The 21982-nt window shown below is 44.7% G+C and overlaps 1 protein-coding gene across 1 annotated transcript; it reads right to left on the reverse strand.

The window, feature by feature from the left end:
• Window positions 1-3552: 3552 nt before the first annotated feature.
• Window positions 3553-21734, reverse strand: LOC126418596 (endocuticle structural protein SgAbd-6). The gene is made up of 3 exons (XM_050085429.1): window positions 21587-21734; window positions 13136-13251; window positions 3553-3968 (listed from the first exon to the last, which is right to left on the reverse strand). Exons 1-3 carry the CDS (start codon window positions 21593-21595, stop codon window positions 3791-3793), a joined length of 303 nt encoding a protein of 100 aa, XP_049941386.1. The 5' UTR covers window positions 21596-21734; the 3' UTR covers window positions 3553-3790.
• Window positions 21735-21982: the final 248 nt, after the last annotated feature.

Below are 21982 nucleotides of genomic sequence, written 5' to 3' on the forward strand. Positions count from 1 at the left end.
AATATAAAATACGGCTACTTCAGTCTCGGTGTGGTCGCGAGCACGTCGAAACACTTTAGCTCCTTTTCGCCATTCTGTCAGGCCTACACATTGATCCTCATTACCGCACTGGTTCCTTACAACAGACTGGTACATACACACCTATTCACTGTTAAGAATTTCTTCGGTGATGGAGGGCTCTAGTCAATGTACACAATAAGTCAAGTTCGTGCCAAGACAATAGAAAAAAAGGTAACGCACCACAAAGGGATAGTGCAAATTGGACACAAATCGATATTTATACAGATATAGACGGAAAATGCAAAACTGTTAACGCTGGCGGCTGATATATGAATGTGTGACGCTGCAGCGCAATTCCACCGTGCAGCAGGCAAAAACAGTAAACAGGGGACATGTCGAGACCAGAGCGTAAAGTCTTCGCAAATTTCATTCCATGCTCTATGCCTCATAGACAGGCGCGTGATCAATATACACTCATGTCAGCATCTCAGAGAGGACGCATAGTTGGGGTTAAAGAAACCGGTTGGAGTAACCGGCGAATCGCTCGACATTTGAATAGGAGCGATGTCACTATTCGGCTATATTGGCAGTAATGGTGAACCATGGCCGAACACAGCGTCAAGAGGAAGCTCTCGGCCTAGGAGAGACGACGACCTAGAAAGACGACAGAACCAGCTCACAGAGCATCTAGCATTATCATTGGTCCGGGGTGCAGCTGGTTCTTCAGTGAGCACAAAGACCATCAATAGACGGCTCACAGAACGGTGACTGAGCTCACGACGCCCATTGTGCCGACTACCACTGACTTCTGAATATTAATAAGCACATCTGCAATGGCGTCGGGCACATTCGGCTTGGAATCTCATTGAATGGAATAGTATTGAGTTATGAGTCCCGCTTCGGACTGAGCCCCGAACAGCGGTGGGATACAAACCTAGCTGTCGTCCGTCATACCGAACAACAACTCGTGTGATGGTCTGGGGTGCCATTTCTTTTCATAGCAGGGCCTCTTTGGTTATCATCCGCGGCACCCTTATAAAACAGCGGTACGTCCACGATATTCTACGCCCTCTTTTGTTCCTCTTCATGGAAGCCGTGCTGGGCTTACGTTTCACAAGATAATGCCCGCTCGCAAACGGCGAGGGCTTTCTGCTGCTTGTCTTCGTGCTCTCCAAACCCTATCTTGCCCAGCAAGGTCGCCGGGTCTCTCCCCAGTTAAAATCGTTTGGAGCATCATGGGCAGGGACCTCCAATCAGCTCGGGATTTTGCCGATCTAACGCGCCAGTCGGGCAAAATTTGCCACGATATCTCTCAGTAGAACATACAGCTACTCTGTAAATCAATGCCAAGCCGAATAATTTTTTACTTAGGGGTCAGATGTGGACTACGGCGTCAGTGACTCGCTCAATTTGTGAAGCTTTTCCTCCTCAATAAAGCATCCTGTATTTCTGAAACTGAAATCATTTCTTTGTCTGTACAAGTACATCATATCTAACGATTTCCGTCCCATCTCGATAACTTCTTGGTTGTGTGTCTTTTTTTCTCTTTTGTACTACAGCGCGAGAAAATATACACTGGCGGGGAAAAAATAGCAACACCAAGGAGGTATTATGAAACGTAAACGAAAGTTGGTAAGCGTGTTTCCGCTTCTGGAAGATGATGTTTATTCAGATTTCGTGCCAGTCGTATAAGAGCGGTGCAGGTAGCACCTCGATGAGGATGGAAATCAGATTTGCTTTAAATACACCTTGTAACGGTCGTGAGCATTAGTTATCTTTGAGATTGGGTGTGGTGAGTTGATGTTACTCAAGAACGCCTTTAAGGCGACAAAAAACGCCGTTATCAACACCTAACAGAGTTTGAGCGAGGTTGTGTAATAGGGCAACGAGGAGCTGGATGTTCCTTCTGCGATATTGCAGAAAGCCTTAGTTGGGATGTAGCCACTGTACATGATTTCTTGTAGCGGTGGTCACGAGAATACCGGCGTTCGCAAGTAGACCAGGCTATGGAAGGCCACTTGGAAGATCATAGTGTTCGGCGAATGGCTCTGGCGAGCCGTACTGCATCTGCGGCAGCAATCTGAGCAACTGTTAGCACTTCAATGGCGTAACGAACTGCTACGAATGGGTTACTTCAAAGACAACTCCAAGCCAGACGGCCTGTGGTGTGTATGCTACTGACTCCAAACCACCGCCGTTTGCTACTTTAGTGGAGTCAAGGATAGCTTATTGAAGGGTAGGCTGGATGACTGTTGTGATTTCTGATGAAATCTGGTTTCTGCCTCGGTGCCAGTAATGGCCTTGTATTGGTTAGAAGGAGCCCATGTGAGGGCCTGCAATCAAACTGTCTCTGTGCTAGACACACTGGAGCTATGCCTGGATTTATGGTCAGGGGTCCGATTTCGAATGATAAACTCTGGTGGTTATCCCACGCACGTGACTGCGACTTTCTATGTCAGTCTGGTGATTCGACCTGTTGTGCTGTCATTCACGAAAGGCATTACAGGGGGTGTTTTCCAACAGGATAACGCACGTTCAGGAACCGCTGTTGTAACCCAACGAGTACAGCAGGGTGTCGACATGTGACCTTGCCCTGCTTGAACACCAGATCTATCTCCAATCGAAAGCATGTGAAACATCACTGGACCACTAGAACGTCACTAACACAACAGCATTAACCGTGCCTTTGTTGACGCACCAATTGAACAGGCATAGAACTCCATCCCTGCCGGCTGGAGTGGCCGTGCGGTTCTAGGCGCTACGTTCTGGAACCGAGCGGCCGCTGCGGTCGCAGGTTCGAATCCTGCCTCGGGCATGGATGTGTGTGATGTCCTTAGGTTAGTTAGGTTTAATTAGTTCTAAGTTCTAGGCGACTGATGACCTCAGAAGTTAAGTCGCATAGTGCTCAGAGCCATTTGAACCATTTTTTGAACTCCATCCCAGAAACTGTCAGCCGTCACCTGTACAACAAAATACATGCACTTTTGCATGCTTTAACCCAAAATTGTGGTGGCAACACCACTTATTAGTGTACCAGAATTTCACATTTTCAATGGCTTATCTCGCCCTTAAACTAACCTGTGTCCTTGCAGTGTTAATCATTTACATATTTTACCTAGACAAATGTATTCCCGAAATCCCGAAATTTCATTACTGAACATCAGATACTTATTGATGTTACGTTTTTTTTTTTCTCTCTCAGCATATGTCTTGTGAGAGCGTAACTCACGGATCGAAAATTACCCAGACTAAATTCGCCCAGTATTTGAGAATGAGAGCATTTAGAGACTTCCAACAAATCTTACACATACTTTCAAACCTTTAAGAACCATTCTCTCTCTAGATCGCACCACGCAATGATGAAAGGGAAAATGTTTCTCGCTTACTACATTTCAATTTATTATTTACTACTAACTCCATCCGCAACGCATATTGGAGATAGCACCCATACGTATCTACAAAGTTATGGAGACAGGACATTTTATATGTGGGGGTAGACGGTAGGGGTTTACTGGTGGTTTGCTGACGACCACTGATAAATATGAAGAAAAATTTAACTGATAATCACTTTTATTGACACTTTGAACAATTATGTACAGTTTAGGGTAGAAGAGAGAGAAGAAGATGGCGGGTTAGATGAGATTGCTGGCAGCCCCTCGTCGTGCGAGATGGAAGGAACTCTGTCGGCAGCTCCCCGCGGCGGTCGCCCCCTCGGCCCCCCACGCCCCTCAGCGCCGCGGTGCCGGTCGTCGTGGGCGGGTCAGTCTGGTGGCCTGGAGGGTGCGAGCGCCTACTGCGTGTACTGCGGCTGGAAGCCGTTCTCGTCGGCGATGAAGTTGATGCTGTAGTCCTTGCCGTCGGCGCCCTTCCACGTGATGGTGCCGCGCACCTCGAGAGCCTCGTTCTCCGTGCCCTGGTTCTTCACCACTCCCTGCTCCTGCCGGATCAGCCCGTCGCTCGTCTTGAACCTGCGGCACAGCAGAGAAAGCCGTCTCATCATCACCTACCCTGTAAGGCCACATCAGTACGACTATTTCCTAGGCATGACGTACCTACACTATGTCGTAAGCCACCTTAGATGGTGCTTGGCGGAGGATACTTCTGGCACCACCGTCTTTTTCCAGTTCCATTCACGAATGACGCATGGGAAGAATGACTGTCGATATACACTACTGCACATTAAAATTGCTACACCACGAAGATGACGTGCTACAAACGCGAAATTTAACCGACAGGAAGAAGATGCTGTGATATGCAAATGATTAGCTTTTCAGAGCATTCACACAAGCTTGGCGGCGGTGTCGACACCTACAACGTGCTGACATGAGGAAAGTTTCCAACCGATTTCTCATACACAAACAGCAGTTGACCGGCGTTGCCTGAGGTGTGATGCCTCGTGTAAGAAGGAGAAACGCGTACCATCACGTTTCCGAATTTGATAAAGGTCGGATTGTAGCCTATCGCGATTGCGGTTTATCGTATCGCGACGTTGCTGCTCGCGTTGGTCGAGATCCAATGACTGTTAGCAGTCGGAATCGGTGGGTTCAGGAGGGTGATACGGAACGCCGTGCTGGATCCCAACGGCCTCGTATCACTAGCAGTCGGGATGACAGGCATCTTATCCGCATGGCTGTAACGGATCGTGCAGCCACGTCTCGATTCCTGAGTCAACAGATGGGGACGTTTGCAAGACAACAACTATCTGCACGAACAGTTCGACGACGTTTGTAGCAGCATGGACTATCAGCTCGGAGACCATGGCTGCGGTTACCCTTGACGCTGCATCAGAGACAGGAGCGCCTGCGATGGTGTACTCAACCACGAACCTGGGTGCAGGAATGGCAAAACGTCATTTTTTCGGATGAATCCAGGTTCTGTTTACAGCATCATGATGGTCGCATCCGTGTTTGGCGACATCGCGGTGAATGCACATTGGAAGCGTGTATTCGTCATCGCCATACTGGCGTATCACCCGGCGTGATGGTATGGTGTGCCATTGGTTACACGTCTCGGTCACCTCTTGTTCGCATTGACGGCACTTCGAACAACGGACGTTACATTTTAGATGTGTTACGACCCGTGGCTCTACCCTACATCGGATTGCTGCGAAACCATACATTTCAGCAGGATAATGCACGACCGCATGTTGCAGATCCTGTACGGGCCTTTCTGGATACAGAAAATGTTCGACTGCTGCCCTGGCCAGCACATTCTCCAAATCTCTCACCAATTGAAAAGTCTTGTCAATGGTGGCCGAGCAACTGGCTCGTCGCAATAGGCCAGTCACTACTCTTAATGAACTATGGTATCGCGTTGAAGCTGCATGGGCAGCTGTACCTGTACACGCCGTCCAAGCTCTGTTTGACTCAATGCCCCGGCGTATTAATGCCGTTATTACGGCCAGAGGTGGTTGTTCTGGGTACTGGTTTCTCAGCATCTATGCACCCAAATTGCGTGAAAATGTAATCACATGTCAGTTCTAGTAATATTTGTCCAATGAGTACCCGTTTATCATCTGGATTTCTTCCTGGTGTAGCAATTTTAATGGTCAGTAGTGTAGCTCCATATATAAGCTCTAATTTTTCGTCGTGGACGTACGAGGAAGAGAGAAGTTGCTGGACTCCTCTTGAAATGTTCGCTCTCAGCAGTAAAAATCTACTTTACGCATAACGCTTCTCTTGTAGTGTCTGCCACTGAAGTTCGTTTATCATCTCCGCAACGCTGTCGCACGGAGCAAACTATCCCCTGGCATCGCTTTTCTTTGGATCTTCTCTGTATCTTCTGTTAATCTTAATTTGTAGAGGTCTCAGACTGATAAAAAGTACACAAGACTCAATCGAACAAGTGTTTTTGGAATCCACTTCTTTCGTGGATGAATTTAATTCCTCCGAGTGAATCTCAGCCAGGCATGTACTTTTCATACGATTTGTTTTATGTGTTCATCCCCGTTCAGGTCATCCCGCATGGTTACTCCTATGTATCAAATGGCTCTGAGCACTATGGGACTTAACATCTGAGGTCATCAGTCCGCTAGACTTAGAACTACTTAAACCTAACTAACCTAAGGACAGCAGACACATCCATGCCCGAGGCAGGATTCGAACCTGCGACCGTAGCAGCAGCGCGGTTCCGGACTGACGCGCCTAGAACCGCTCGCCCACAACGGCCGGCTCCTATGTATCTTACGGCAGTTACTGCTTCCATTGATTTACCACCAACAGCGTCATCGAACAGTAATGGATCTCTTCACCTATTTAAACGCGGCACGTTACTTTTATTTACGTTGAGACTTAACACATGCCGTTCCACGCTCAGACCATTGGCCAAGAAGAGCGGTTCAGTCTCAGCAGAGAGCACGTTCGCAGTTCCCCGCAGATAATTCTGCTGCCGTATAGACAACAGGCTCTTGATAATGTGCGATTGAAATGGTGCGGAAACGTACCCCTAAGTTTAAGTTCGCAGGACTGTACGATGCTTGTGGCTAAAACCTCTAAATTGCTCATACATTCAGCGTGGAATTCTGTCAGGATATGGACTAAATGCGATGTGACATTACCATAGTGAAATGGTGCCCATTATTTGACCAAGGCCGCAGAGACGTGGGTAATGATAGTCTGGTAGGTCAGATCCTGCACTATGCGAATTCCATCTTTTCGGCAAGCTGAAAGAACATCTGACGGGAAAGACATTTTCTAACTACGAGGACGTTTACGCAGTGTTTCGCCAAAGGGTCCCCGACAAAGGAACGGTTTTCTGTTGTCGAACCACTCGTAGAACGTACCGACTATTTTTTACGTAGGTTTCGTGATTATGTTCAAAAATAGTGTCGTGTATCTGTGTCACTTTGAAATATCAAGCAGCACTCAATAAAAATATCTTGGCCTGCCATAATAACATGTAGCTTATTTTTTGAAGTTCCCCGTACGTTCAAGGTGAACTGCCAGTACCTCAACCAAACCTTATTTCCTGCGCATTGCTCATTACGTGTGTCGGTTGATGGCGTCGGCGACATAGCTAAACGTAGACAGGTTGTATGTACTCATTCCGCTCTCTGGACTCATACGTAAAAGAGGTGCATTATTCGGAGAGAGGAGAAAACCGCTCTCGCTGAAAAATAAGGAGGTTATTAGAGTTGGAAAACACGCTCTGATTGGGGAGGGGTGGAAAACGAAATCGACATAACTTTTTCAAAAGGTCTGTCCCAGCATTTTCCTTACAGGATTTACGGAAACCACGATTTACCTTAATCTACATGGCCAGACAGGGACTTGAGCCACCACGTTGCCGAGAATGAAGCCACTGTCCTATCCATTTCATTACATCGCACCCCAAGAGTAGAATGGTGCGAAAACTGTAACATTAATACAGTGTTTACGTGTCCGGAGGAACGCTGAATGGTACGTGTGACAGCAACTGTGTCTTTTCCATCCTAACAGTGTTCGTTATAGGACACTGGGAAGCGTATCTACATCCGCTGACGATGGTGCATCGACGAAAAAGTGTTGAAGTTCATTGAAAATGTTGAGACTGGACAGCTGTGATAATTGGTAGTTTGATCTGATGAGTACTATTTCCTGCTATGCGGAATAACTGACGACAGTCGACAAATAAAGAATATAAAATGCAAACAAGCAATAGCAAGAAAAGTGTTACTGTAGAAACGAAGCTAATATGTACAGAAATATGTGTAAGTTAAAGTCCGCGCCACTTTTTTCTGTCTGTATGTGAACGCATAACTCAGGAACTGATGTAGTGATTTTGACCGGTTTTATTCGTACTAATACACCCTGAAGGTTTGTGTATGTAATTTTTAACTGCATGATTTGTAGCCCCCGGCGCGTTTTTCTGCCTGTTCGTGAAGAACCTCAGAAACTTCTGTAGGGATTTTGATACGGTTTGCTATTAACCGACGGACATTCATGATTCAGGTTTGTATATACAACATAATACCGCTACATCAAACAAGACGTCTGGCTGTAGTTAGCGCTTCACGTATTAAGCAGGGGAGGGGGGGGGGGATGGCTAGTTGAATATAAAATTAAATGTTGGGAAGTCGTTTCTGAAGGTATTGTCTGGCGTATAGCCTTATACAGAAGTGGAAATGTGGAAGTTGATGATGATGTTTGGTTTGTGTGGCGCTCAACTGCGTGGTCATAAGCGCCAGTACAAAGTCCCAATTTTTACACATTCCTATTTTTTTACACAATCCAATGTAGCCAATGTCACGAATGACGATGATGATGATGATGACAACACCAACACCCGGTCCCCGCGCAGAGAAAAATCCCCAACCCGGTCGGGAATCGAACCCAGGGCCCCATGATCCACAGGCAGCAACGATAGTCGCTAGACCACGAGCTGCGGGCGGAAATGTGGACGATGAACAGTTTACACAAGGAGAAAGAAAAAATGAGCTTTTGAAATGTGCTGTGGTAGTAGAATGCTGAAGGTTGGCTGGTGACATCTAATACAAGGGGAAAGGAATTGGGGAGACAAGAAATTTATGGCACAACTAAATTAAAATTAGGGATCCGTTAATAGAGCACATCTTGAGACATAAAGGAATCGTCAATTTTGTTAATGGAGGTAAGTGCGTATGGGAGTAGTTATGCAGAGATGAACAGCCATGCACAGAGTAGATAAATGTGGGAAAAAGAAGCTGTTACAAAAATATGCCGACCTCGTCAAGGTGCTGTGAGACAAATTGAGCATAAGAACGCATCTATGAAACCGCCGTTCAACGATGGTACAGACTGTCGAAAGTGTAGAGGCCACTGCCTGCTTCTGGGCATCTCTTTGAGTAGCAAGCGTGTGTCTATACGCCGAACGAACACATGCGGAATTTCATACAATTGAAGTGAAGGCAATCAGGATGTCGTGTGGTGCCGAATGCGTCCGCACATGTACAATAACAGCGCAGGCACCGATATGCGCGATAGCGGCAGAGAGGTCGACGACTGATCTCATATTTGCAGCCAAAGGGGCTGCCTAGCCTCAGGCGTTGGCCTCTATAACTTCAACGCTCCGTGGTGTTGTTGGGTGTCGTTTCCAGAGACGCAGAGACGGGTTCCTGTCCTCAGACTGTTCCTCAAGACACCCTGTACAACCACTCGAAATTCGTTCGTATACATTTTTATTGTACCCTGTATATCTAGTTGCCCTATTCCCCCAAACTACATCAGATTGAACTTGTGTGAATAGTTATGTTTGCAGAGTGATCCTCTACATCAAACCCTTCAACAACTCCAGGAAGCAGTGCGAACAGCATGGCTACTCATCAGTAGCTTTCAGAATGTCTAGCTGTTTTGTGTGCTGGAAACGACAGTAATTCTGAATACTAAGCTGTTGTACTAATGTGGTATTAGTAGCTGCTTCAGACCTTCCTTTAACGAAGGAGTAGTATGACGAATTCTGGGTGACTAGCAATCGAAAAGAAATGATTTTTACTGGTTGCTGTTATAACCCTACACATTAGCAGTATCTGTAATGAACCTTATTTCTGTAATTGTGTTTCCGATGGTAAATATTATTCAAGAATATAGACTCAGAGACTCTGGTTCGCTCCTCCCATATGCGTGGAGCTCGAAGTTTGTGAGAACTTTCGCTTCAAATAAGGCAAAAAAGTAATCGTTTTCTGATCTTCACCCAAAAAAATGTGGTTACGTAGCAATTGGCCTGTTTTAAGAATTCCACAGTGAAAGCAACAGATTAGAATGTGGTTGGAGACAGGTTTAAAGCAATTCCTACGCAACGAGCTTTGCTCAGAAACAAATTTGTTTCAATATTCTGCTATTTCTGAGGGAGGAGTGAAGACTGGTTACAAACACCAGCGCTGAGTGATGAAGAGAAGTCGATATGGATTCGTCAGTACAATCCGGGCTGTGCGGTTCACGTCACAACAGTCCAACCTGTTTTACCTTATGATTTCTGAGGTATTCTCTACGGTGATTTATAGACGGTACAGTTAAAAGAGTACAGTCCAACTGAAGATTATATTTTTATGCAGATTATTTCCACTACTCGCCCAGACGTCATCACTATGTGCTTATGAACTTCGGTGTTCTTGTCCTGGATTCCACAGGTTTCCTTTTTCAGATTGAGATTTTCACTCTGTAGCGGAGTGTGCGCTGATGTGAAATATATGATATCAGCGCACACTCCGCTGCAGAGTGAAAATCTCATTCTGGAAACATCCACCAGACTGTGGCTAAGCCACGTCTCCGCAATATCCTTTCTTTCAGGAGTGCTAAATCTGCAAGGTTCGCAGGAGAGCTTCTGTAAAGTTTGGAAGGTAGGGACGAGGTACTGGCAGATGTGAAGCTGTGGGGACGGGGCGGGAGTCGTGCTTGGGTAGCTCAGATGGTAGAACACTTGCCCGCGAAAGGCAAAGGTCCCGAGTTCGAGTCTGGGTCCGGCACACAGTTTTAATCTGCCAGCAAGTTTCAGGTTTCCTTTTTATTTTTCAGATTATAAGTTGCTGGGCGCCCCGATCTTTACTTCGAACGGATCGCTGAAAATTTGCAGAATTTTGATAAAACAGTTACTCGTCATCTTCAGACTGCGATGTCTATTATCGGTAAATGTTTCCGACGTGTTGTTAATTACCGCACAGAAAGCTGATCGCGAATTCGCTAAACGACAACTCTTAACTTTGACATGCGAAGTAGGTTTTACCCTACATTGCTATGTCATTTCCACTGTCAATGTATCGCAAGAACTGGTGGCGTCTAAATGTTTGCGCTAGTAGCGTGTCGGAGGGAACGTCTTATCATCATTACTCGTTTTATCTCCAGGTCCACTCACGGACATAGCAAGAGACAAATGACTCTCTCTGCACGCCTGAGCGCGCCTTTCTTGTCTTCCTTTACGGTGGCAGTACAACAGTTTGAGAACTTTTATGAATCAGCTTGTCTCTAAATTTATGCAAAGCCTTTCGCGGGAACAACTTCACCTTTCTCACTAAGGTTTCTGTTTACGTTGCCTGAACATGTCTTTAACACTACTTTCGAAAGAACTAAACCGACCGGTTACAAGACAGGCCATCTCGCATTTCCGACAACCTCCTCCTGTAGGTCCACTTCATGAGGATCGTAAACACTTGTGCAATACTCACGAGTACTCCCACACGAATTCTGTCCGTTGCCTCTTCTCTTCTTGCCTTTTTTGCAGCCGACTACTGACATTTTAATAGAATTCTGCTAGGTTTGTGACCTCATAATGATGAAAAATGCTTCAGTGTTTGGGAGACTCTTGGTGGAGGATTACGATGTAAGCTAGCATTGATACACTGTTGCCTTTGTTTTCTCTATAAAACGACGAAACACTTAGACACGACCTCCATATTTGAAAAAAGAAATATCTCGTCGGGTATGGATATCCAGAATGATTTGCGATAACTTCATACGGGTTGCCGGACCATGTCCTGAAACCAGAAAGATGAGCTCTACCATTCGTGGCAATTATGCACGTCTTTTATACGGACTCGACGCTTTAACTTGCTCGGACAACAACGTAGCGCATCCTACATCAGGAGTAAAACAATGGGGACGGTGAGCTGGCCAGCCCAGATGTGGCTTTTAGGCAGTTTTTCACATCCCACGAGGTAAATACGGGGCTGTTATCCACGTGCCGCCTCAGCTGCAGGCTACGCAAACATTTAGAAACGTTATCACGCTTGCACATGGAAATTTATTCTAGACGCAGGCAGACACGGGGTTCACAGACTCTCTCTTGAGTGATGAACAAAAGCCTGGTGACAGTAGATGGCCAGCCGCTGTGGACGAGCGGTTCTAGGCGCTTCAAACCAGATCCACGGGGCTGTTGCGGTCGCACGTTCAAATCCTGCCTCGGGCATGGATGTGCGTGACGTCCTTAGGTTAGTTAGGTTTAAGTACTTCTAAGTGTAGGGCACTGAAGGCCTCAGGTGTTAAGTCCCATTGTGCTTAGAGCATTTGAACCATTTTTGACAGTAGATGTTTCGACTCTTTAAATTCCATAATCACATTTATAAACTTTCTGGCCGAATATGCCCTACTTATACCTTGGTCGAATGAATTTGTTGGAGAAAACGTTTGATCCTCATTTGTGGAGTACGTGTTCAAAGGCGGTTGTAGCTTCTTTGCAGATCGGATTGACATGTTGTCTCACTGTTGACTGAAGTAAGATTGCATTTCCGTGTGCTGCCACGCAGAGGTGTGACGTCATGTGTTTACGAAATCGAACAAAAGTGGCTGTTGGATGCGCTGTTGTGGTCGCCCCACTGTGGAAGGCCCTAGTCATGTAAATTGGTCTGACGGTATCTTGGCTGCAAAGGCTTTTCCGCAGCAGTTGATCTATCTGTTGTTCCTCTTTCTAATGTTGCCCTTATGTTCTTTAGTCAATTTTCCACCGTTCATTTTGCAATAACCGCATAGAAGAGCCCATAGTTGCAGCGTATCGTTTTCCACAGCGAACAAGGATTCATAACATTAGAAATTCCTCTGCAGCTCTTCATGTGTACTTTACATGCTACCAGGCGATCTGTTTTACTACTTGAGACACAGGGCTCAAATTTAAGAAGGATGGATGTTCAAATGGCTCTGAGCACTATGGGACATAACATCTGAGGTCATCAGTCCCCTAGAACTTAGAACTACTTAAACCTAATTAACCTAAGGACATCACACACATTCATTCCCGAGGCAGGACTCGAACCTGCGACCACAACGGTAGCACGGTTCCAGACTGAAGCGCCTAGAACCGCTCGGCCACACCGGCAGGCAAGAAGGGTGGAGTTCAAGCAATTGAAATCATCAGTCAGTCAGGTTTATAAATCACATCTGGCGATTGTGTGAATTTTAGTTCGTCAAACTCACAGATGGTTTCTGCCTCCGCCGTCGTTCAGTCGCACCCGAGATTCCATCTGTAATAATCTCGATGTGAACGAAATATTAATTTCTGCACTTCTTTTCCCTCTTGTCTGCACGGTCAGTTTTTCGTTATTTGGCAGAGATGTCCACATGCCATCCCAGTTACCCCGCCAGTAGTGAGATTCTGTCAACGGCTTCCGAGTATTTGGACCCCTCCCACCCAGTTTCCCCTCCATCGCTATCCACGTTTCGCATAAGTCGTGGTAATGGGATTCACAGGTACTCACCCAAAGGTATACTGGCCGAGTCCATCGTTGTCAATGCTCTGCTCTAGGATGACGGCCTCACCAGGCTTCTGGGGGCGGGCGGCGACAACGGCGATGAGGGCGGCGGCAACGAGCAGCTGAAACACAGGGCGGCAACGGTAATCAGCGGCGGAATGTGGCGCCAAATACCACACAACACAGCTCCTGGGTCTGATAACGGCCTCAGTTCAGCGGCCTAGGTATGTCTTATCTAGTTGAACATAATAACTGATGATTAGATCTAGTGGAACTATCAAATTGGGGGACCTTGATTACTAAGTTTCACACAGTATTGAGAATAGCTCCCGAAGCTTTCCGGGGGATTACGGTCAGACATTTACTGGGTCAGTAGAGTTGCTACATGGTGCCTGAGTGTTCGTCAAACTAGGAACGTACGTGGGCAGTCTGATAAATACAACTGTTGTTATGTGGGAAGACAGGAGCGTCCACAGCACATCAATCACCAAGACGTAGAAACGAATGGTGACACATGGTTATCGTGGTTGTTGAAATAAACACCTTGGCTCTTGTCCACGGTTCGAGATGACTGGGTGACTGTGTTGTCCTCATCATTTCAACGTCATTTATGATAGTGGCGAGTTTGGACTGAGCAAAGATTGGGAATTTGAGTGGACCTTAGTTGGGCGCCCCACAAACCAAATATCATAATCATCATCATTATCATCTTGTCACGGTAACCTGAATGAGTGGACCCAAGTCATGATACTAAAAATACTCCCCAAAACATTAAAGAATCACCTGCGGCCTAAACTACAGCCACCGCACGATGTGCAATAAATGCTTCATTGGGCCATCGGTGGATTCGGCACCTTGCATCATTTAAACAGAGGCGAAATCGTGGTCTCGTCGGCCCAAATTGTACGGCTCCCTGCTGTCCAGTTTCTGCGTGGTCTGTCCCAGTGAAGACGCGGAGTGGTATGTGTGACTATGAGCAATGCCTTTCGCCAGGTAAAGGGCTGCCGATATAAGCTACATGTGGACCTCTTTGCAATGTTCGCTCGGAATTTGTTTGAGAAGGACCTGCTTTCACTTCCAGGAGCTGTCTTGTTGAGTCTAAGGCAGATTGTCATGGATAAGGAGTGACGCCTTCCGTTGTTATCGGTTAGAATATGTACACTGCCACTGTTCTTACGCCGTGAAACACTGTTGCGAGTGGACACCATTGCTTCTACGTACATGGACGGTCTGCGTTGATATACTAACAAATCTGGAAACTTCATCCACGACGTGACCATGGGCTTGTCCAAACAAGAGAGCTCCTGATACTTGCTGGCAGATTAAAACTGTGTGTCGGGCAGAGGCTCGATCTCGGGACTTTTGCCTTTCACTGGTAAATGCTCTACCAATTTAGCCATCCAAGCATGACTCCCGATCCGTCGTCACAGCTTTACTTCCGCCAGTACCTCATCTCCTGCCTGGTACTGCCGAAAGCAAAACTATGGGGACGGCTCGTTACTCGTGCCTGGGTAGCTCTGTTGGTAGAGCACTTGCCCGCGCAAGGTAAAGGTGCCGAGTTAGAGTACCATTCCTACATTCAGTTTTAATCTGTCAGAAAGTTTCGTATCAGCGCACACTCTGCTGGAGAATGAAAATTTCATTCTGGAAACGAGAGCGTCTTTCTGCCATTTTGTCACGTCTCCCTCTCGACTCATTTTACAGTGCTGATTCCATACAGCCAACCGGTACATGCACACTATTTCACCAGCGGTGACAAGCCACATGAACACCTTGTACCAGTTCTAGACCACCGAAGTGCTCTTTTTAAGGGGACAACTTTTATTTGGTCCAGTGAGATTATGGGAAAAGTTGACATCACTTCTGAACTGTACGTCTCTTCTCGCCACGCAAGCCTGACACGTCTTTACTCTTTGCACAATTCCTCAGATACCAGCGCATTGTGCTGACATACTATCCCCGTGTATTCAGTTGTTAACTAGAGGGTACATTTCTGGAGATCAAATGTGTAAAACATAGAGGTAAAACAGCAGTAAGAATAATGATTAACTGTAGTACTCGGGCAGAGTGTACGGAAATAATTTTTAAGAAATTGGGCATCCTCACTGCAGCAATTGAGTTCATTTGCCAATCTATCTTGCATAGCTGGGAAAAGACCAATATCTCACAGTATCACACACGATCGTGCGACAAGTCAGCTCGGACCATCTCACTGTTTTGTATCTCGGAGCAAAATATTAAAACTGTTTTCTCAAGAAGACGAAAAAGATAAGTACATGTATTCAGAAAGGTTGTCGAAAGATTCCTCTTCGAAAATGCATACTACACAATGAAAGATTAGATAGAAAATTCAGTGTGGGTAAGAAAAAAGTAACTACTAAAAGCTCTATCACATTATAATATACAATCACAGTACAACGGTTCTTTACACGAAACTAATACTCAAGATCTGTAGTGCATAATACGAACGTCTCCCCATCTTCCTGCACTCAGCGTTTCACTCTTCACGAAGGTTTCTATGGCTTTTCTAAATCACTTCAGGCAAAAGTTTGGGCCACATCTTCCTCTTAAATACTTATGTTTATCTGTGTTCCCCTTAGGCACTATACCTAGTCTGAGTATATTTATATGTATTTCTACATGACATATTTTTATTAAAACGTGTTTCATTGTGAAATACTCTAGTACTTACTGTAGATGTAACTGATGGTGTCTGGATGAGATCGGCGTATTTACTACATACTGCTTAAATGTTGGATTAAACAGTTTCTATGTTACTATTTTCTTCTCTTCGGATTAGTCGATTAAGTGATTCTCCACTATGTCCTTGATGTGAGTAATCTCCGCCCTGCGCAAGGAACTCTCCGACGAGGAGAGAGGTACCTGATGCCGACTGATACTTTCAGTTGAACTGTGAGGTCTAGCAAGGCAGCTCAGCTGGTGACAGAATTGTACACCAATGGGGAGGGTCTGCTTTTGATTACCTGTCAGGTACACAGTTTTATCCTGTCTTCACAAAGAATGCACTCTGCTACTTACTGAAACGTGCGAGTGAGTTGATCGTAGACTTTTGAAGGGACAATCCTAGGGATCAATCGAAGACACTTTTTTACAAAATTCACTGTACTCATAGGTCGGAATTGCCGTTCAGGGATTTAAATTCTGCTCCTCCAGTACAGAACAGTGTCTCAATCAAATCGCCATTATACTCGGTAAGGAACAGTAAGACAAGACTAAATTTCACTCGTAACTCTGTAGATCTCCGTGACGGCCATACCGAGATGTTGGATCATAACTGCAGATGACTGATTCGTTATTTAATCGGCGTTCTAGAATACCTTAGATGGCAGAACGATCTTACATTTCTCTTTCTAAACGGATGCAGAACGATGTAGATAAAGCAGGTTGCTTCAACGGCTTTGATATTGCCCGAGGAATAGGACAAACGTGATTATTAGGCCAGAAGGAAGAAAAGCTAGTTGAAATAGCAATCCTGTCTATGTAGTATCAGCTCAGCATCACTTCACACTCGAAAGACACTGGCGTTAAAGTGATTTGCGGTCTCGTTTGACGTGTGAACAGACCGAAAGAGGATTTAATTCTATCTTCTTACGCATGTAACTTCAAAACATCTTAACATAGGCCCAACCTTAATGATTTTTAGCCCAGAAGACAAGTTTAAAGCATGTGTTTTATTCCACTATTTATGGGGTCGTACATAATACTGTAGCAACGTAAGCCTACAGTACACACACCGCAGTGGTTTGCAATAGCTGGAAGAAAAACCAGGAAACAAACGTACACAAAAAAGCACAAGAAATGAGTGGAATGTGCAATTTCCAGCGGTACCAATAGTGTAAGGATAACAAGTGTAGGAGAATCTCATATTTCAAAATAACTGAAGCTCGTTTGATACTAAAGTGAAATTGATATTACACAGAGAAAGAATATGAGATACATCTGATCCTTTGGCAGGGGTCAGACCCTGCAGCAGAAAGTCAGTAAATGAATTATAGTTATTATTTGTTCTGAGAGGATGTCATCTTCCTTCCACTCATTGGTTCTTATACGACGTTAATGTTTTTGTGTTAGCCGTGGTATTAGAGTCACCATAATGGAGAAGTATGCTTGAAGTACACTTCCTTTTATTTTCAGTTTTTAAGTTCAGTTGGAACACCGACTGAAGATTACACGTTCCCTTCAAAATCTGCATCTGCCAGGACAAAGGTGTCCACAGATTGGCGGCAACGAAACCGTAATTAGAAAGTCGATGCGGTCATACCTTTCATTTAAGCGTAGGTAAAAAATGTGGAAGCAACGAAAAGTGTGCGGTCTGGTAGGGTGGAGAGTCGTGAATGAGGTGTAAACGTTATCCCCAAGTTTCGTAACCAGGGACTCCTATCGGTTATTAAGAGTCGTTAAATTGGAAACTGACGCTGAGAAAATGTGTGTCGGAGAAGCGATTGCGATTTTAACGTAACTCTTAGGAGAAGCCTTTCTGAGTGAGTTCACTCTCACCGTTAAATGAAGTTGTTTTATGTTTATGTCACTGTTCCTTTGGCTGGTTTTATTATGCCGCGCATCATATGGTAATCTTATTTAATCTGCCAGGAAGTTTCATATGGTAATCTGTTCACTGCAATAAATACATGAAATAAATTAGTTTATGTATTTTAATCTAATTATGGTTTTGCGTAGAATTGTTTCTCCTCCTGTCCTTTGTAATACCTCTTCGTTTTGTACTTTATCTCTCTCTACATTATTTAAATACTTTTTGTGTGGTAAGAAATCGGCCTCCCACGTTTTTGCTTTACTAATTTCGCATGTCCTATTACGTCTTCTTCAGTTTTGATATTAACAACTTCCCCTTCTGTTTTCTGCTATTCTTCATCATTTCAGCTCAGTTCCGTCTAAAGTGTGTCCTACATGGTCTAACCATTCCTTACTTTAGATAAGAAGTCTTATGGTTAGCATTTCTATCGGTTTCACTTGTAGTTGTTTCATTCTCTTCATTGTTTCTTCGACGTAGCGAAACTTGCGGTATTTACTCTCAATTCGTATATATAGGTATTTCACTTGTACTTCGGCTAGATTTCTCTACATTTTCAAGATCAATTGATTTGATATCGTAAGATGGTTTATCTGCCCCGAAAAGTTCTGTGAAGACATTCTTTTCTTTATTCCGTCAGATTCACCTCTCTGGTACATTTGCCTCCTTTGGAAACACACTACCCTGCAATGTTTATATTTATTCTTTTTTCACGTCAAGATCTTATGAACTTGTGAGACATGTCAACTACAAGTTTTCACATTTATCTGATATTTTTGTTTCAGGCAATGTTATCAGAGTTGCTTTCATGAAATCTGACAGCCATTGAACTGATTCAAAAGTATTAGATATCAAATCAGTTAGCGTTATCTGCTAGAGAGTTTAGTACCTCCCTATATCATCTGCCCACACTTATTTTGGTACTCAGTGTGCTGTCAAACTTGGAAGCAGCACAGAAGCATCTATTTCTTCCACATCAACGTTTTCCTTTAACGTTCTACGACAGGCTTTCCGTACTTTGTGGAGTCTCTATCTGTTTCCTTTTGCACTCAACAGATGCTTCAAGCAGCATAAATATATACTCGCAAAATGACCCTTAGTTCAGACTACAGTATTTATAATCTTAGCGGCCAGTATACTAGACTAACGACGGCTACCTACAACAAGGAATTTCTCTATTCGCAGTGACTACATGCAGAACATGGAAGTGATCATTTGGAACAAACAGTTACCAACAAATAAATGTTGCCGAGGTTCAGTCCTTGTGTCTGTAGTCTTTCATTACAGTTCAGCATGAAGTACACCCACTTACATCTAACCGCTAGTTTCCTCTCGTATTTGTTGTGTAGCGAAGACGCAAAATCGGCGTTGTCAACAGATTCAGTTTTAGTGGATAATTTTCACGTTCATCGTTTGTTAATTATAGATCTAAATGCTTTAATACTAATAAAATTTCAACGATTAGCTATGATAAATGTACGATTTGAAGCGTGTATTCCAAAACTATTCGTTGAAATTAGTACAGAAGGTAGGGAACGTCAAAACAAATATATTTCGAAGAGGAACACATAGTCTCTGACTTCAGCATGCGACGTAAGGGAGAGTTTTGCAAGCAGCGCTGACCTAAGCAGTTGTCTTAGAGTCGCTGACAGGATATGTGTAGTGACATCCTACTATCCAGAGTTGAAATGTTTGGACACATCTGAATTCATGTGGTACTCGACCTGGTGTTCATTAACAGCGATTCGGTGTTAATGTGTGTGCCGGCACTCTTGGTGCTAGGTTGACTGGACCACACATTCTTTCTTCCACAGACAGAGACATCTCAGTTTCATGGAACGAGTGTTGCGAGAACTGCTGGAGGTTGTACTTCTGAATGTTAGGCATAGGGTGTACTTGTAACATGACAGGACGCCAGCTCAGTTTAGCCGCGGTGTTAGGAATCATCAGAGAACCGTCTTCGGAAATCGATGAACCAACCGAGGTGGCTCTGTAGCTTAGCCATCCACGTCAGCTGACCCTACATGGGTGGGTTTCTTCCTCTGTGAGACATATGAAGCAGCAGGCGTCTGAAACCGTCATGTGGACAGAAGATAACGTCGCTAGAGTTGCCGTCACTGCTGGTACCACAGCGGACATGCAAGGCATCTTCGAACGGACACGGCAGTCAAAGGTCCGATGCTGTACTGCGTGGATACAGGCCAATGGACGCACATTCGAGCAGTTCCTGTGAATGTCATTGCTATAATTGTTCACCTGTCTAAACAGGAAAGTGTGTTCTATTCCCATCCATATGGGAGTCTCCCATTTCAAAATGGGAATGGTTAAGCCTTATGTGTAACTATTCCATGTACGTCAGAGCCTGTGTATTGTTGAGTTTTTCAAGACAATGAAAGACGGAAAGGACGTTCAGATCACCACAAATAGTGACATCTCAGAATTCGAAGCATTGCGCTGAGTTTATGTGTGATCAAATTGCCGGCTGGTTGCAGGTGATGGTTACGCCTTCGCATGACAGTATTCGAATCAGATACTACTGGATCTGGCACAATCTCGCTAGTGGGTTCGGATGAGATAGACGGTTGTGAAATGGTAAACCTGTTTACTACAGCTGACAAAGATATACATTTACTAGTGAGAGGTTTTTCTGATCATGGAATCATTTCCTATGGAAATGTGAGGCAGTCATATCAGATTCCGCATATCCAGTAGCATTATTTTCATTAACCTGATAACTTCGTCCATTAGCAACTATTTTAACCTACTGTCGAGAGAAGAAATGTCGCATTTAAATTTTCTTTGTACACATGAAAATGAGATGGTTAGACAATAATAGGAACATTCGAAGGAAAGTGAATAATGCAGTATCAAATCAACCAGACGATTCTTACACTGGGGCCATGTGAAGGAAAAATAAGCTACGATTCACTTATCGCTGTTACCAAATGCTTTAGTTTCAACCAAAAAATCAAACATTGTGGAGTTTTAATGCTCACAGGAAGAGGCTTCGCTGAAAGTGTATGCACCGTTTAAAGAAAACGATGAAATACTCGTATGCGTATATCGACCAGCTGACAACAGAAAAAAGAAAGGTTTCTGGGTCCACAAGTAAGATAATGCATCGTTTTCTATCCATAGGTACAGAATTTGGTCTCTAGTTAGGTGTAGAACTTTATTCTAACTCTTCTCTTCTGACAATGGAGAATAATTACTCTGGTGCGGTTTCTACGTTAATCTCTCCTTAGAACTGGTTAGGCTACCCCGTTCTTAGGTTAGAGAACAGCGAGAGCGTTGCACCAACAGTAAGTGTCGTAGCACTGTGGTCTTTAGCGACGAAGGTTTCCTGATTTCGATATTCAATAAGTGTTAATTAGACGGGATCTAGTAAGACTGAAGTTAAGAAAGAATACTGCCTATATCTATATTAGGACAACAGAGCTCTAAAGTTACCTTCCGAAAGTGGTAACCAGTTGGGGCAAAGAAATTTGGAGGTGAGGAAAATGCAGTCGGAAGTGTAACTTTGTTAGTCAACTGCGATCCAAAATTATATTTAGCAAGCAGTAACCAGGTGGGACGTAGTAGGATTGTGGTGAGGAAAGCACAGTATCTGAAGTACATCGATATTACGCCAACTGTGGTACAAATTTAACTTTAGTAAGTGGTATCCAGATGGGACCTAGGACTGTGAAGTGAGGAAATCACAGTACCTGACGATGAAAAATTATCTTCAGTGAGTGGTAACGAGATGTTATGGTCAGATCTCGATGAAGAAAGCACAATATCTGGAGTATAACAAAGTTAGACCTACTGCAAAACTTAATTATCATGAGTTTTCCTCCCTTAGTACAGTTGAAGGTCAAAAGGCACTTTCTTTGCTCTAAATAGGTAATAAAATACTTGGAACTCACCAGCTTCATGTTGGCTGTTGGCTGGGGAGAGCTGTGTAGCAGAGTCAGTTTGCAGAGTGCAGAAGTGTGACGGTACCCCGTACAGCCAGGTTTATATAGCGGGCGGTCTGGCGACCCCACCAGGATCGTCTTCCTGTCCCGTCGCGCCCAGAGCCGCGACATTCCCCTTCCACCAGGTCCCGACCCATCCCATAACAGTGCGCGACCGCCTCCGCCGTGAATCAGGGCCTGGGCCTTAAAGCTGACACTTTTAGAATGTTGTCCACTTTTTCTCCCAGATCCGCACGCATCTGCCGCTGAGTTACGCTCTGGACAGGACTGCGCTCGCGGCGTGGGATAGGTGAACCGCGAAGGACGCCCTGGCTGTAAAGCAGTCCGCCGTGGCAATTCGTGGCT

Source organism: Schistocerca serialis, chromosome 9, assembly GCF_023864345.2.
Source record: "Schistocerca serialis cubense isolate TAMUIC-IGC-003099 chromosome 9, iqSchSeri2.2, whole genome shotgun sequence".
Taxonomy (NCBI): Eukaryota; Metazoa; Arthropoda; class Insecta; order Orthoptera; family Acrididae; genus Schistocerca; species Schistocerca serialis.